The sequence below is a fragment of the Pagrus major genome, chromosome 8 (assembly GCF_040436345.1).
Source record: "Pagrus major chromosome 8, Pma_NU_1.0".
Lineage (NCBI taxonomy): Eukaryota > Metazoa > Chordata > Actinopteri > Spariformes > Sparidae > Pagrus > Pagrus major.
In genome coordinates this window covers 18,776,598-18,789,966 of record NC_133222.1, presented here as the reverse complement: position 1 = coordinate 18,789,966, position 13,369 = coordinate 18,776,598, and the positions used below count along the sequence as shown (strand labels likewise).

Below are 13,369 nucleotides of genomic sequence, written 5' to 3'. Positions count from 1 at the left end.
TAAGACTGTGTTAAAATGTACACATATACTGTATAACTCAAATTCTACCTGCTCTGCATCGACTGCATACAGTAGTAAATCACTGCCCTTGTATACTTATGTGGCTAACATGATTCACTTGCTACACTTTGGAGCAGTCAGGATGAGAATATGCTAATTCACTTCTATTTCATGGCTCTTTATAAAAACAAATATGCTTTGTGGGCCAGTGCTGTACAGATGCAGCACGCCTCATCGTCTGTGAGGAGGTCAGTATTCTTCTGTGTCTGAGTTTTATTCTTAGTTCATACAGGATTCATGGCAGCAGTCTGTAAGTGCAGCTGGGTCTATTCAGTATAGATGTGAGAAAAGATCAGCAATGAGAACAGAGTTCATGCAGAGTTCACAGTCCATTAGTTCTAAAAACTATGATTTTATCTCAACTTAAACCTCCAGTGGAAGATGTAGACATAAGATTTTATCAGCTGTTATGAAGCCACTTTTCAGCTGTTCATTTCGTATTTTGTGTGGCGTTGGGCATTCGACCAATCATGCAATGTCTGGAGCAGGTGGAAATGCTCACATCCTGTCAATCACAAGCACAAGTTGAACTAGTTCTTATTTCCATATTTCAGAAGAGAAAACAAAGTTATTCACAACAGTAAAATGGCAAACTGAGCACTGGGTCTAACGTACAACTGTAGAGAAGTTATCTTTTCCATAGTTTCATCTTTTTAGGTGAAAAAAACCAAATCATTCTCTTGTTTTGAAAGGTCACTGTGAAAAAGCTTGTTCTTTCCCCTTTCACATAAAAAAGTGGCAGTTGTGGTCAGCTTGAATTCTCATCAGTTGAAACAAACTGAAGGAAAAAAGTATCCAATAAACCGAAAGTTTACGTTTTATAGGTATGAAAGACTTTTCCTACAGCAACATTTCCATCCAAGTTTGTTGGAGGAAAGCTCACACTAACAAATGCACATTCAAAGAGCAAAACATTACCTCCAGTCCTGTGTTACGTGTCAGTTTTGGCGGCTCGTCGTTGACTGGTATGACAGTCACTGAGATGGTGATGGGGAGGCTCCGGCGCTCAATCTCATAAGCCGAGGCAGTGAGTATAAAACTGTCCTCTGTGCTCTCGGTGCTGTCATGCATGTAGTAGATGTGTCCAAGTTTTATCTGGAGGAGACAAAAAGGGATCCAGGTGTCACTCAATTCTGAATCAGACCTGAATGGTAGGAAGCATCACAAAATAGGTGGTGGCTGGGTGAGAATAAAAGGTGGAATACATTTTTACAATGTGACTGTGTCTCTTAAAACACTTCACAAACATAATCCAAAGACCACTGCTTTTGAGAAACCATGAGGCCATCACATCCTGGTTAACTTGGACAAACTCCAGTTAGAAATGGAACAAACAAACTGTCATGACAAAGTTTCCATCTCTCTCTTAATTTCTTAATTTTAGCTGTCTGATACTCCACTTATTTCATAATAGTCAGTTTACTAATTGTTAACATCACTTCTCAGCCCATGAAAACATTGTATAATGTCTTCTGTGGCTCTGGGGAATCTGACTGTCTCAGCTTTGGCTCGGAGAAAGTCTGCTTTAACAAAGTGTCTGAAGAGTTTGAAACATGTGGGCGTTAACAAGACAGGGAGTATCTTAGGAAAAGATTATGTCATTGCATCATGGGAAAGGTAGGATCAAGGATTTGGACATTGACTCATACTACACAAAAAGTCATGATGTTTTGATCACTTTTTTGTCTGTCTATTGTGAGTCTGCAATCTTTATGGGAAGCAGTAAATATTGACAATGTTATATTGTTTTGTTTTGTTTTCTGTCTCATAACATTTCTATATACAGTCCAAGAGGATTTGTTCACTCAATATGTTAATTTGCTTGATATTTATGAGCTAACGAAATTTTGACAGTAAAAGAGAGAGAGACATTTGATCTGGAATAACACTGTTACCACAGCTTAAACATTTACATATATCAAATACGTTTGCATGGGACACTGCACAACTTCACACAGGATTTTTTCGACAGCACTTTGACAAAACAAAAGTATAATTATATTTTCTATGAAAAGATTAGTTTGATATTTTGGAAGAATATGCCCTTTTTTTTAACTCTTGTGTCTGAAAACCTTACAGAGTCAATTCCTATGGAGATAGACCTTATTGTTGAATAATAAGATCCGTTTTGTTACCAGAAACACAAGTCTCTCTCTGAAATCTTGCCAGAGGTGAGTTGTTGCAGGAAGACGACGAGGAAACATGAATCAGAGTTAGGGAGAGGAGTTTGGAGTTTATTTCCCAAGTCATGGCTGAATATTTAAAGGATTTCGTCTGTCTAGATGAGGCAACAATTGTAACAGCTCACCTTGCAAGAGTTCAGCGCAGACTTCTCCTTGAATGAGACGTGTTTCTTGTAACAAAATGGACCTTATTATCTACAATAAAGGTCTTATTCCTTAGGAATTGTTTCCGTAATGTTGTCACATACTTAGAAAAACATCCATAGCCTGTCAGTGGCAAAAACAGGTACTCTTAGTGGACGTAACTTTGATAGATGGATTACATTGCAGCCACTGCAGATGTGTGGCAGCTGCCAGCTAAGGCGATCTACTAGACTGAATCCAAAACTCTTGGTAAGTAGAAATCATTTACACACCCAAACATGTAAATATGGGGCCCAAGTTTAAAACTACCGGAATTCCCCTTTAAAGGTCTCTGTTTTACAGTCTGTTCTAACTTAAGGAGACTTACATCTCTGTAAAGTTCACACAATATCTTTTGTTGTCCTAAGGAGATAATATACAGTATGTTTTCAAAGTTTTAAGATAAAGGCTATAATCAGATCTCAAAGTCTGGGAGCAGCACAGGAGAATGTCCCCTGCGGGACGAAACCTTGAGGGAAACCAGATGCACAAAGGAATCAGTCATCCAGTGTCAAGTGAGCTCGATGGAAAACAGCACCTGCGGCCAGGCCAAGCCAACACTGTTGACTTTCTGCATACAGAAGAGGAATCTCAGCTCCCACTATCCTGTGTTCTTGTTTCTCAGTCTTGTTGTCCTATCTGAATCAAATAAGCTGCCTACATAATATTTTCAGAGACAATTGAAACTTTGTCTCGACAAAAGCCACTAAGCTGCTGCGATGACAGGACCTGCTTCGTAGAGCAGGAAGTGCCAAATGGATCCCATATGACTGACATCCCTCTGGAATAACAACCCCCATCATCATTACTGATCGGGGAGAGTCAGCGAGACAATCAGTCTGCTCGCTGGGACAATAAACAGTGGGTGGTTGTGGGAGACGTGGCTTTCTGTTTTTTTTTTTATACTGGCCACGTTATTTATTTCATTTTCAGTTTAGATTGATGTAAAATCATAGGTTCTGTGTGCCTACTGTTTTGCTTGGAAAATTAGTAACATAAATCTTGGAAAATGGTTCATTTTGTCCTGAAAACATTGTGCACTTTGTTGAAAATAAAGATGCCTGTGTGGACTTTAATAGGTTTCCATAGATGGAAGACCTAATTGTGACCTGATGGAGAGCTGAACCTGATTAAAGCAAAGGTGTATTAGAGCAAAGTGACTCAGATTTCCTGTATTTCCTTGGATCCATCTGTTACTCAGTGTGTACATGACTTTATTGTTCAAAGCCGCAGTAAATCACAGTTAATGCTGTAGTTAGCAAAATGCCATGACTCAGATGGTCATGCGACACATCTGGGCCACATGGCACATAGAGTTACTTTACATTCTTGTGGTTGGTGTTCCTGCAGATCTTCTGCATGAGCCACTTTCAGTTTTTCTCACTGTGCACCCCCCATGATACTGTACGCTTACATAACCTCAGTGAATCACCACTGCAAATGACTTTATCACAAAATTACTACACACGCCAGTAAGTCCAGTGTCTGTTCCCAGAGGCGACGGGGGACTTTCTCAGTCAAGCTTGAAACTTAAGGAAAAAAATGCAATAAAACTACATCCGACAATCATTTTGGAACAATTACACTCTGGTTTAAATGACGCGCAGATTTAGGCTTGGGCATCTTTTCTTCAATATGGTTCTCATTTAACCGGCCTTTTTTCATTCTCTGAATATAGTACAGTAAATGAAAACAGAAAGAGAGTACACACAGTACACACATAAAAACGTCTCCAAGAAGCAGTAAAAAAGAAGAGTTTGTTTTCTTTGTGACATTTCTATAGTGGCAGATGATGATATCTGTGTTCATTTTTGCCTCCCCGCTACCAACGTAATCACGGCTGTGCACTAGACCCATTCAAGTTACTCACTGGGATCTTCGAGAGACAGTATGAGTGAGTCTGGCAGTAGCAAAGCGCGGGAGTTTTGTGTGCACTCACACATTATTATAGGAATATACCAGGCCAGTTTATTTTGGCTTCAGGCGGTCCAAAGGCATCGTCAGTTTTTCCACAATGGTTCAGCAAAATAGAGAGGAGTAGAGGCAGACCAGGGCTGGATGTAGGAGCTATAAGATGTGTGTCTAACTAGCTCCACTAAACTATGTGGTCTTTTCAGAATGCATGAGGTTTTTCCACCGGTAACTACTCATGCATTTTTTATATTTTCCTGAAGCTGGGGCCCCTGAACCACATGGAAGGAGACCAGATAACTGAGCTGCAGCAGCTCCCAGATTCCCCATCCCCGCTCTATCTGGTACAACACAACAAATCCAAAACAGCTCTGAGTAGTAGCTGGGGAAAGTTTTATGATGACCCTTTGCTGTGGTAATCCTCTTGAAAAACCATCATGATCTACTGTTATGCTCCCTGGAGTTATTAAGAGCGTTTAAATTATGGATTATTGTGTTTTTGGGTCTTCTGGGAAGGTTTTGGTCCCTGACTGATAAAAGTATAATAATCTTTGTGTGCTTTGTATGGACAATCATTTTTACTTAATCCTTAAAGTGTCAGATATTGGGTCCAATGTTTTGGTGGATTTGGCAACATGCTGTACACATATGCTAACCATCTGGTAAAGAATGAGCCTTAAGTTTTATTTTACAAGGCATCTTTCTGTTAGTAAGCAGTGCAACCAAAAGTTAGAATTTTGAGGGGAAACATCAATAGAAACCACATGGAAAAATAACATTTTAAAGGAGACATATTATGCTAATTTTCAGGGTCATAATTTTATTTTTTGGCTACTACTAGAACAGATTTACATGCTCCCGAAAACCCAGTCTCCTCTGATTGGTCAGCTCACACATGCCCGACCCAGCACCACTAACAACAACAGAGCAGCTTCGCTAAATCACTCACTAGTCGCGAGGCATAAATTATGCAAATTTGTGACACGTAATGTGATGACACAAGGTCACGGAATTAGAGGCGGGACTACTGATGAGCCGTTTCAGGAGCAGCATTTTCTGTGGGAGAGAGGAGCTTCTGTTGGTGAGGACTTAGACCTTTTTAACTTTCAAGACCTTTTACATGAAGAACAACCTATATAAAACGCTGGAGGAAAAAAAAAAGTATAATAGGTCTCCTTTAAGATGATCCTATTTCTCCTGGCACTCTGAATGGAGTTATAGAAACTGGTACATGCATGCACCAAGAATAATCTATTTCAATTTAAAGCATATAGAGGGGGAGAGCTGGATCATTAGGCAAAGGCAAACAGTCAATTACCTCAATCATTACCCAGCGGCTAATCAAGCCAATAACAGTATAGCATAGCATGGGGTAACATAGTGGCGAGGAATGAGACTTTATTTGATTGTTGATTAAAACCTCATTAAGACTTAGTAAGAGGAGGGATCAAACAAAAGTTAAGACCAATAGTGATATATAAGGAGAAAGGCATTGATTTTCTTTCATCATATCATTACGTACCTCTTCCCATGTAAAGTAAGTAAGTTCATCCCCATCCAGGTAGCGGAGGTCCCCGTGCTGTGGTGACTCTTCCACAACAAAGTCAATGTTTGCTGAGCTGTAGAAGGGATGTGAGATGTTAATAATCTGTGCATTAATTGCCCTGCTGAGGCCTTCCTTCACTGTAAAGTTGAAGCTCTGGATGGGGATGAGCCTTGGCACGATGTTCACAGAAACGCGCAGGTCCTCCACGGTTGTAAAACCATTACTGACATCCACTGTGAAGGCGTCATTGCCCTGAAAGAAATGGATAAGTTATTGAGAAAGATAAACCTTAGACACACCAGAAGCTGAGGTTGTCTTTTGCCTGATTTTACTCTCACTGTGAATATGACAGGGAACATTGATTCACTACAACAGAACAAAGCAAATGACAATCAACCTGGATGGATGCAGAAACGTAGAGAATGCGTCCCTGATCAATGTCCTCTTGAGTGAAGGTGTGAATGTAGTCGAGGACAGGCGAGGCTGTGCTGTCGGAGCTGTTTGTCAGTTTGACCACATGACCGAGACGAGGAGGCTCTTTAATGGTGAACACCATCTCTGTAGGCAGAATATCAGCCTGATCCACCTAAAACGAAAAGGTACGCAGTTGATATATCATGACTTTTATATATAATGATAGACTTGCAGTAGTATTTAGTTGGCAACAGCATATGGTACAATGCAGAAATTGACAAAGTAAGGGGAAAAAGCTGCAGACTGTTGCAGAGAAACCCTTTTCATGAAAATGTGCTGCTTTCTATTAAGGTCCATATCATAAGCATTAATTTATAGACAATACGGCTCTTATAATTTCTGATAAGATGTTTGTTAACATTAATAAGACTATGTCAGTGTTAATAATAGCATGATAAACATTTTGCAACGTTTATTATTAGATTATAAGACATTTTTAAGGCTTGTAAAGGCAAGCGAGAGAACGGGGAAGGTCTACTTTTTAACGTGACATTACAGTCAGCTCACATATGGTGTAAATTGTCACAAATTGTTACACAGAGCTCCTTTAAGAATGTTTAAAGGAGTTTAAAGAGTTTAGGATTTATTAACCTTAATAAGGCATTGTTCTTGTGTGAGATTCTTAACTACAAAAAGCTTAGTTAATGGTTAATAAGTGCATAGTTACTTGCTAATAAAGGCATAATAATGTCTTGGTTAATCTTCTTAATCTATCTAAAGCAAGAGATATACTTAGTAAAGGTTCAACAATGACATAATACGTAAGTTAGTTAAACTCAGTGAATGTGTTTGTCATGCTATTCTAAACAATTATAAGAAACTTATATGTTTTTTATTAAAGTTCTTAAGCAGTTTATCAACTGTTCAAAAGTTTCTTATAAGTGTTTATAAATTCTGATAATTTAAGAATAAACATGATAATGTTATTATTAACACTCATATAGTCCGATAATGTCAGTACTCATAAGATACTTATTCACTATTAATGGATTCTTATGACAAGGGTTTAATTATGTAGTGAAATGACTGAGCTTTCTGACTAATCAAAAGTACCTCTGAATCCAGCAAAAATATAAAAGTGCCTCATTTTTGCAGACTGGTGAGGTCCTCCAGTGCAATACAACATGAAAATAGAGGAACTACTTACAGCTGACAAAAATAGCAGACTGTTGTGCAACTGTTCCAGTGACATCGGGTAAAAAAAATAAAAAGAAAAAAAAATCTAACAAGTCTTGGAAAAAGAGTTGCCAATTTTCCATTTAAAACTGGAAGTAGTGTTTCTAAGTTAGAATTATATTAGGTGCCGTTTATCATTTCATTTTAGGACAGAGAAAGTATTGTAAGTTATGTCAATACACTACATTCATTTGTCGTATCCTAACTAACAGGGAACAATTCACTTACATGTAAGTGCAGTTCAAACCTAATGACAAAAGTATGACATATTATCTACTTGGGACACTGACTGTATGGTGAAAACTAAATCAAAAGACGTTAAAGTCATGTAGGAGATTTACACGCAGGCAGATTTATGGTCATCCCACTTTGAGAAAATATAATAAACTCTGGAGCCTGGAGTGTTTAGCAGTCATGCTTGCATCTCACAGTATTTCAAAAGATCATACTAGTTTTCATTTCATAGTAGGGACACATATTGGAAAAGCTCCCAGAAGCAAAGTCAATATTTTACCTCTTGTAAAGGCCACTCTGTCAAGGCTTTGTTCTATACATATTTCAGTGGTATGCGTTTAGGTGTCTAGGTTATTCTCCGGCTGATACTACTGATGTAAAATGTGTTCACTATGGTGAAATTAAAGTTTAAAAGAAAGAGCATTTTACTTTCAGAAATGTCCCTCATCATTTTAAAAATTAAGTTAGATATACAGAGAATGTGTTATGAATAGACCGATAATTTAAACCTCATTAATTGCATTGAAGATGAAGTGCAGGCTGGCTCATCTTATAAATTACAGTGGGCTTCAGGAAGCTCCTCAGGGGATACTTAGTGCACTGTTTTCCACACTTAATAGACTGTAATTTAGTTCATAAACTAGATTAAAAGCAGCAACTTTACAGACATATTTAGCCCTGCTTTCATGTGGTTATCATGTAGATTAGAAACAGGGTTACAAAACAGAGCAGTGTGCTTGAATGAGTCATGTGAAAGATCTGTTTCAGAAAAAGAAAACAAACAAACAAAAAAGACATTGTTGTGCCACACGATCAGTGCCAAGCTTCATGGATTAAATGCCAGCATGAATGTTAACTGTACCTTGGAATCACATAAAAAAAACACAAAAATTGTTCAGTTAGTAAAAAAAAGGGCAATTTTGCTCAACATACTGTCATCAGTTAACATTACCTTGAGATTATCCTGGTTGATGATGGTGTGCTCTCCCTCATAGGAAATGATGACCTCATTGGTTATCACCTCGGGCTCTGAGAAATAACCTTGCTTGAATATTTTAATCCTGAATGTACCCTTCTCAGAGTATCCTCTTGCTTGGATGGTGAAGACGAAAGAGTCCTTGGACCTCAGACTCTCATAATTATGTTCATAAGACACAACACCTTTTTTCAGGTCTTCTTGGGTGAACACTGAAGCCTCAATCCCACTCACAATAATCCTGCCGTCGCTGGGTGGGGACGTTACCTGGAACTTGATCTCACTATCGTCTCTGATGTCCAGGTTGGAGTCAGCACTCAACAGAGTGGTGTTGAGGGTCTTGGTGCTACCATGGTCGATGACAATGATTGTGTTGTTTACTATTCGCAGGTAGGGCTCACCCGCCTGAATCTGAAGCAGCGCAGTGGTCTTGTGGAAGCCATCTGACACCTGTAGGGAGAAGCGCTCCCGATCTGCTCCGTGGTGAATGAAGAGGACATTTTTATCTCGCAGGTCGGCTTGTGTGAACCGGAAAAGGGACTGTGAAGGATTAGATCTTGAGACGATGTTGCCAGAGAGGATTCCCTCACGAGCGTAGACAATTTGGGTATCGTTGAAACCTGAGTCTTCATCCTTAAATTGGATGACATCAGTTGTTAGCAGACGCTGACCGTGGCGGACTACATTGAAGACTTTATCCACAACCCTCACAGGTGCATGCTCATTCTTGGACTGGATAGCAATTCTGAAAATGCCATCCACTCTTTCCTGATTGTCTGAATCTTCTGCTGCTTGATCATAGGTTGAAAAATGGAATTCATCACTGCTTGTCTTGGAGCCATCGTGCTTGTAAATAAGCCTGTCAAGCTCAAGGTCTTCATTGCTGAATACTCTTATTGCCCCCTCAAATCTAGGCTGCCCTGGTGGGGAGTCCCTTATCAGTCGGCCATACTTTGGCTGTTGTGTGATCTGGTACACATAATCTGTGGAACCTGGAGACTGCATCCAAAGATAGTTCTTGTTAAGAGTTTCTTCACCACCCTGCAAGACAACCAGCCTCTCGTTGGTCAAAACGGGAGCATCTGCATTGCCGAGGATGTTGATGGGGAATGTGTACAGAGGGGAGTACTGATCATCAGCGAGGACTCTGAACTGGAACTGGTCTGTACTCTGCACTGCTCTTTGCACACGTACCCTGTAGCTAACAGTATTGTCCATAATGTCCTTCTGTGTGAAGATGTCACCCTCAGCCAACTCTCTGTCTGACAATTTAAGACTACCGAGTGTTGGAGGCTTGACAAGGATGTATTTTACAGTTTGTGGATCTGGGTTTTTCCCATTTACTTCGGCTTGAAGTTCTGTGAGTCTGATTGTTTGCTGCTCACCAGCCTGCATCTCCATTGCAACCAAGTTAGAAACTTTCACTTGTGCAGGCTTGATCTTGACTATGAAGGTGTTGTTCCAGAGAGAGAACTGTCCCAAGTGGACGCTGAACTGGATCCGCTCGACCACAACATCTTCTTGGTCACTAGAGTCTGTGCTGACATATCTCAGGCTGTTTTGATCCAGATCAGATTGATGGAAAGTTGTAACCTGCTTGTATGTTCCACCACTTGTCATTATCTGTAGTTCTCCAAACATCAGAGGTTGTGTGATGTTATACATAATGTCTCCATTACGGGGATGAGCGAGGACAGCCAGATTTTGAATACCAATGGATGCGTTGCTTCCTTGAGACAAGAGAAGGCCAGTGTTGGTGACAACAGTCATATGTGGCGTTGTCACAGACAACTTAAAACTAGTTGAATGACTTACTGACTGTCCATCAGACACCTCCAAGGTGATTTCAGCAGCACTACCGCCGCTGTGTACAAAGTAGATATTTCCATCTTTCAGCTCCCTGCAGGTGAACTCTGAGATGCTGCGTCCTGGCTGCTGACCATTTTCCAAGTAACCAACTTCCATGGAAGGCTCTGAGGTTACAGTTACTACTAATTCATCACAGCGGGTGTCAGAATCCATGATTTTAATGAGACTGGGGCTCAAACGAGTCCTTCCGTTTTCTGTGATGGTGATTTCCCCTCCACCTAGTTGTGGTATATCATTGACGGGAAGAATTTCAATTGGGATGACATACTCACGAGGAGTTTTTAAACATTCTGGAAGATTGCTGTTACTGTTTACAACTACCTCTAACTGGATCTGATCTGCATGCCTCTCATTTCCGTCATGCATATACTTGATTTTCTTATTGACAACATCGAGAAGAGTGAACTTTTGTGTGCGCCTTGTGTTGGTGTTTATATCAACCAAGCCATACCAAGGATCACTCTGGAGAGAAAAGATGATCTCTGATTGACGAATTCCTGCAGCACTGAGGTCAAATGTCGGCTTTATGTGGCTGATATCAAGAACATCTTCACCACCTTCAGGAACTAGTAATGGAGTGATGTCAAGAAGTTTTCTTACGTTTTTGAATATCTCTGGTGTGTCATCTGTTGGTTGGCAATGCTCTTCATTGAAGTCCATATCGACATATCGGATGCGAACAGGTGGAGAAGTTGTGGTTGACTCTGTGTCATAGTAACTTGAGTAGTCATAGTCTTCTCCTTCACATTTAACATGAACATCTTTGGTCACTAAAGCATCCTGCAGGCTTCGATCCTTCTGGTTTACTTTGATTTCCCCCAAGCAACCAATGAAGGATTCGGCTGTTATTTCCTCCTCTGCACGATTTAAGGAACCGCTCTCACGAAAGACATCCTTCATTTTCCCCTGGATGCCTCCTAAATACAAGTTCCCAACCAAGTCCAATTTTTGTGACTTGTCCAGAGGGAGGGAGGAGGACTGGCTATCTACATTGATAACAAAAGATTCCTGACTGACTTGAACCTTAACTCTGTGCCACTGATCATCATCCAGCTGCACTTGGGTATTGTCCAGTACCTCTGCCCCACCGCCGAGGTCCAGCATACCTCTGAGATAGCCTTTCACAACACCAACAACGATGAAGTCTGAATCTCGGCCAGGGTGGAAAATGAGCAATGCATCTTCAATGGTGGTTTTCATCAGGAACTCTAAGACCCTTGGAGCACCACTAGCCCCGCTCCACGTTGGGAAGGACACAAAGGAATCAGGAGTGCTGAAACTAGTTGCCTCCCCATCACCAGCCTCAAACTCACTGCTGCAAGATTCCTTCGTGTCTTGGCATTGTTTAAACGCCATGCCGAGAATATCAAACTGATGGGACTCAAATTTGACCTGAGCCATGCAGCCACGGAAAGGGGGAATGGCATTGCTGAGGTAGGGAGTATCCAGGTCTCCTGTTCCTCCAAGCCAGATGCCCTGGTCAATATTGAGCTCTTCTCCATCATCATCCACAGGAACATATGTTGGGTAGAGCTCATCAATTGTCATGGTGAGTTTGCCATCTTGGAGCGTGAGTGAGATCTTGTGGTCCAGGAGGTTGTTAAGTTGTACTCCTTGGGATGATGTCAGAATCACCTCCCCTGCCCCCATGTTCATCCGTGCCTATGGGGAAACAAAAACATTTATTTTAAAACTCACAATGCATTTTGCAAATACATAATGTCACATGAACTGTAAATAATTTTGGGCTGTTCCAACTTAAAAATGCAAGTTTAACAGCTGCTTTAGCTTGAATAATGAATTAAAAGTCTTTTTTTTCTGTTTATTTTCTTTTTATTAAAAAACTTAAACAATTTAAAGTTAACTAAACTTGAGGAAACAGGTTCAATAAACTCAAGTTGAACAAACAACTGTTCAGTCACACTGATAAATATTACAAACAAATTTGTTTTCTTTTTACATTTTCTATGTTTGAGGAGTCAGTTCTTCATTTTGCACAAAGAGCAGCTGCTTCTATTGAAGCTACTTTGTTCAAGCATTGGTACAAAGATAATGTAAACCTGCTCCCAGTCAATTTATTAAAAAAAAAAACAGGTTAGCAATCATGATTTCAATTATTGTGAAACAAGCAACCTTGACTTTTCTCAAAATGTAGCCTATCAAATTTGTAATTCATGTTTTCTTCAAACTATGAATAAGAAGTGTGTGTTTTAACTCTCGAACAGTGCATGCTGACAAAGTCTGCTAATATATCATGTTTCTTTAGTAACTTACTGCATTTTTATGAGTTGATTGAACTCCGTATAGTACGTTCATCCAACTCATTATTTAAAGTCAAAAGACTTCAAATTAGAAAAACTCATGTTTATAAGTTCTGAAGTTGTACAAAAATTGAATCGAGAAATTTTAAATTTGATCATCTTCAATAAATACAACTTGTATATTTACATGAAGTTAATCAGAAAAGATGAGTTGATTTCAATAAGTTACGGCATTTGATGGGTTGAGTTTTTATGGACAGCACATTGATGGGATTCAGGGCTAAAGGGAATGCCTTCTCTAAATATGAATGAACACTACAAGACCATATCTATTATAGATGAAAATTCCAACCCAAATACTTGTATCAAAGCTCACAACCACACTCAGATCTTCTCACTTACCCCTTACCTTTGAGTTAAAGCTTCATTTTACTGTAATATTAACATTTATGATCTAGGCAGTGTGTCTACAACCCCAGAAAATTCCTCATGTATG

At 39.8% G+C, this 13,369-nt stretch overlaps 1 protein-coding gene across 1 annotated transcript in view; it reads right to left on the bottom strand.

Moving 5' to 3' along the window:
* cspg4 (chondroitin sulfate proteoglycan 4) overlaps positions 1-13,369 on the bottom strand; it is a 73,234-nt gene that overhangs the window by 16,809 nt on the left and 43,056 nt on the right. Inside the window, exons 3-6 of the mRNA XM_073471845.1 lie at positions 8,720-12,274; positions 6,281-6,469; positions 5,860-6,135; positions 979-1,155 (exon numbers count right to left, since the gene is read on the bottom strand). Coding sequence (XP_073327946.1) covers positions 979-1,155; positions 5,860-6,135; positions 6,281-6,469; positions 8,720-12,274 — 4,197 coding nt within the window. The remainder of the gene's footprint in view (positions 1-978; positions 1,156-5,859; positions 6,136-6,280; positions 6,470-8,719; positions 12,275-13,369) is intronic.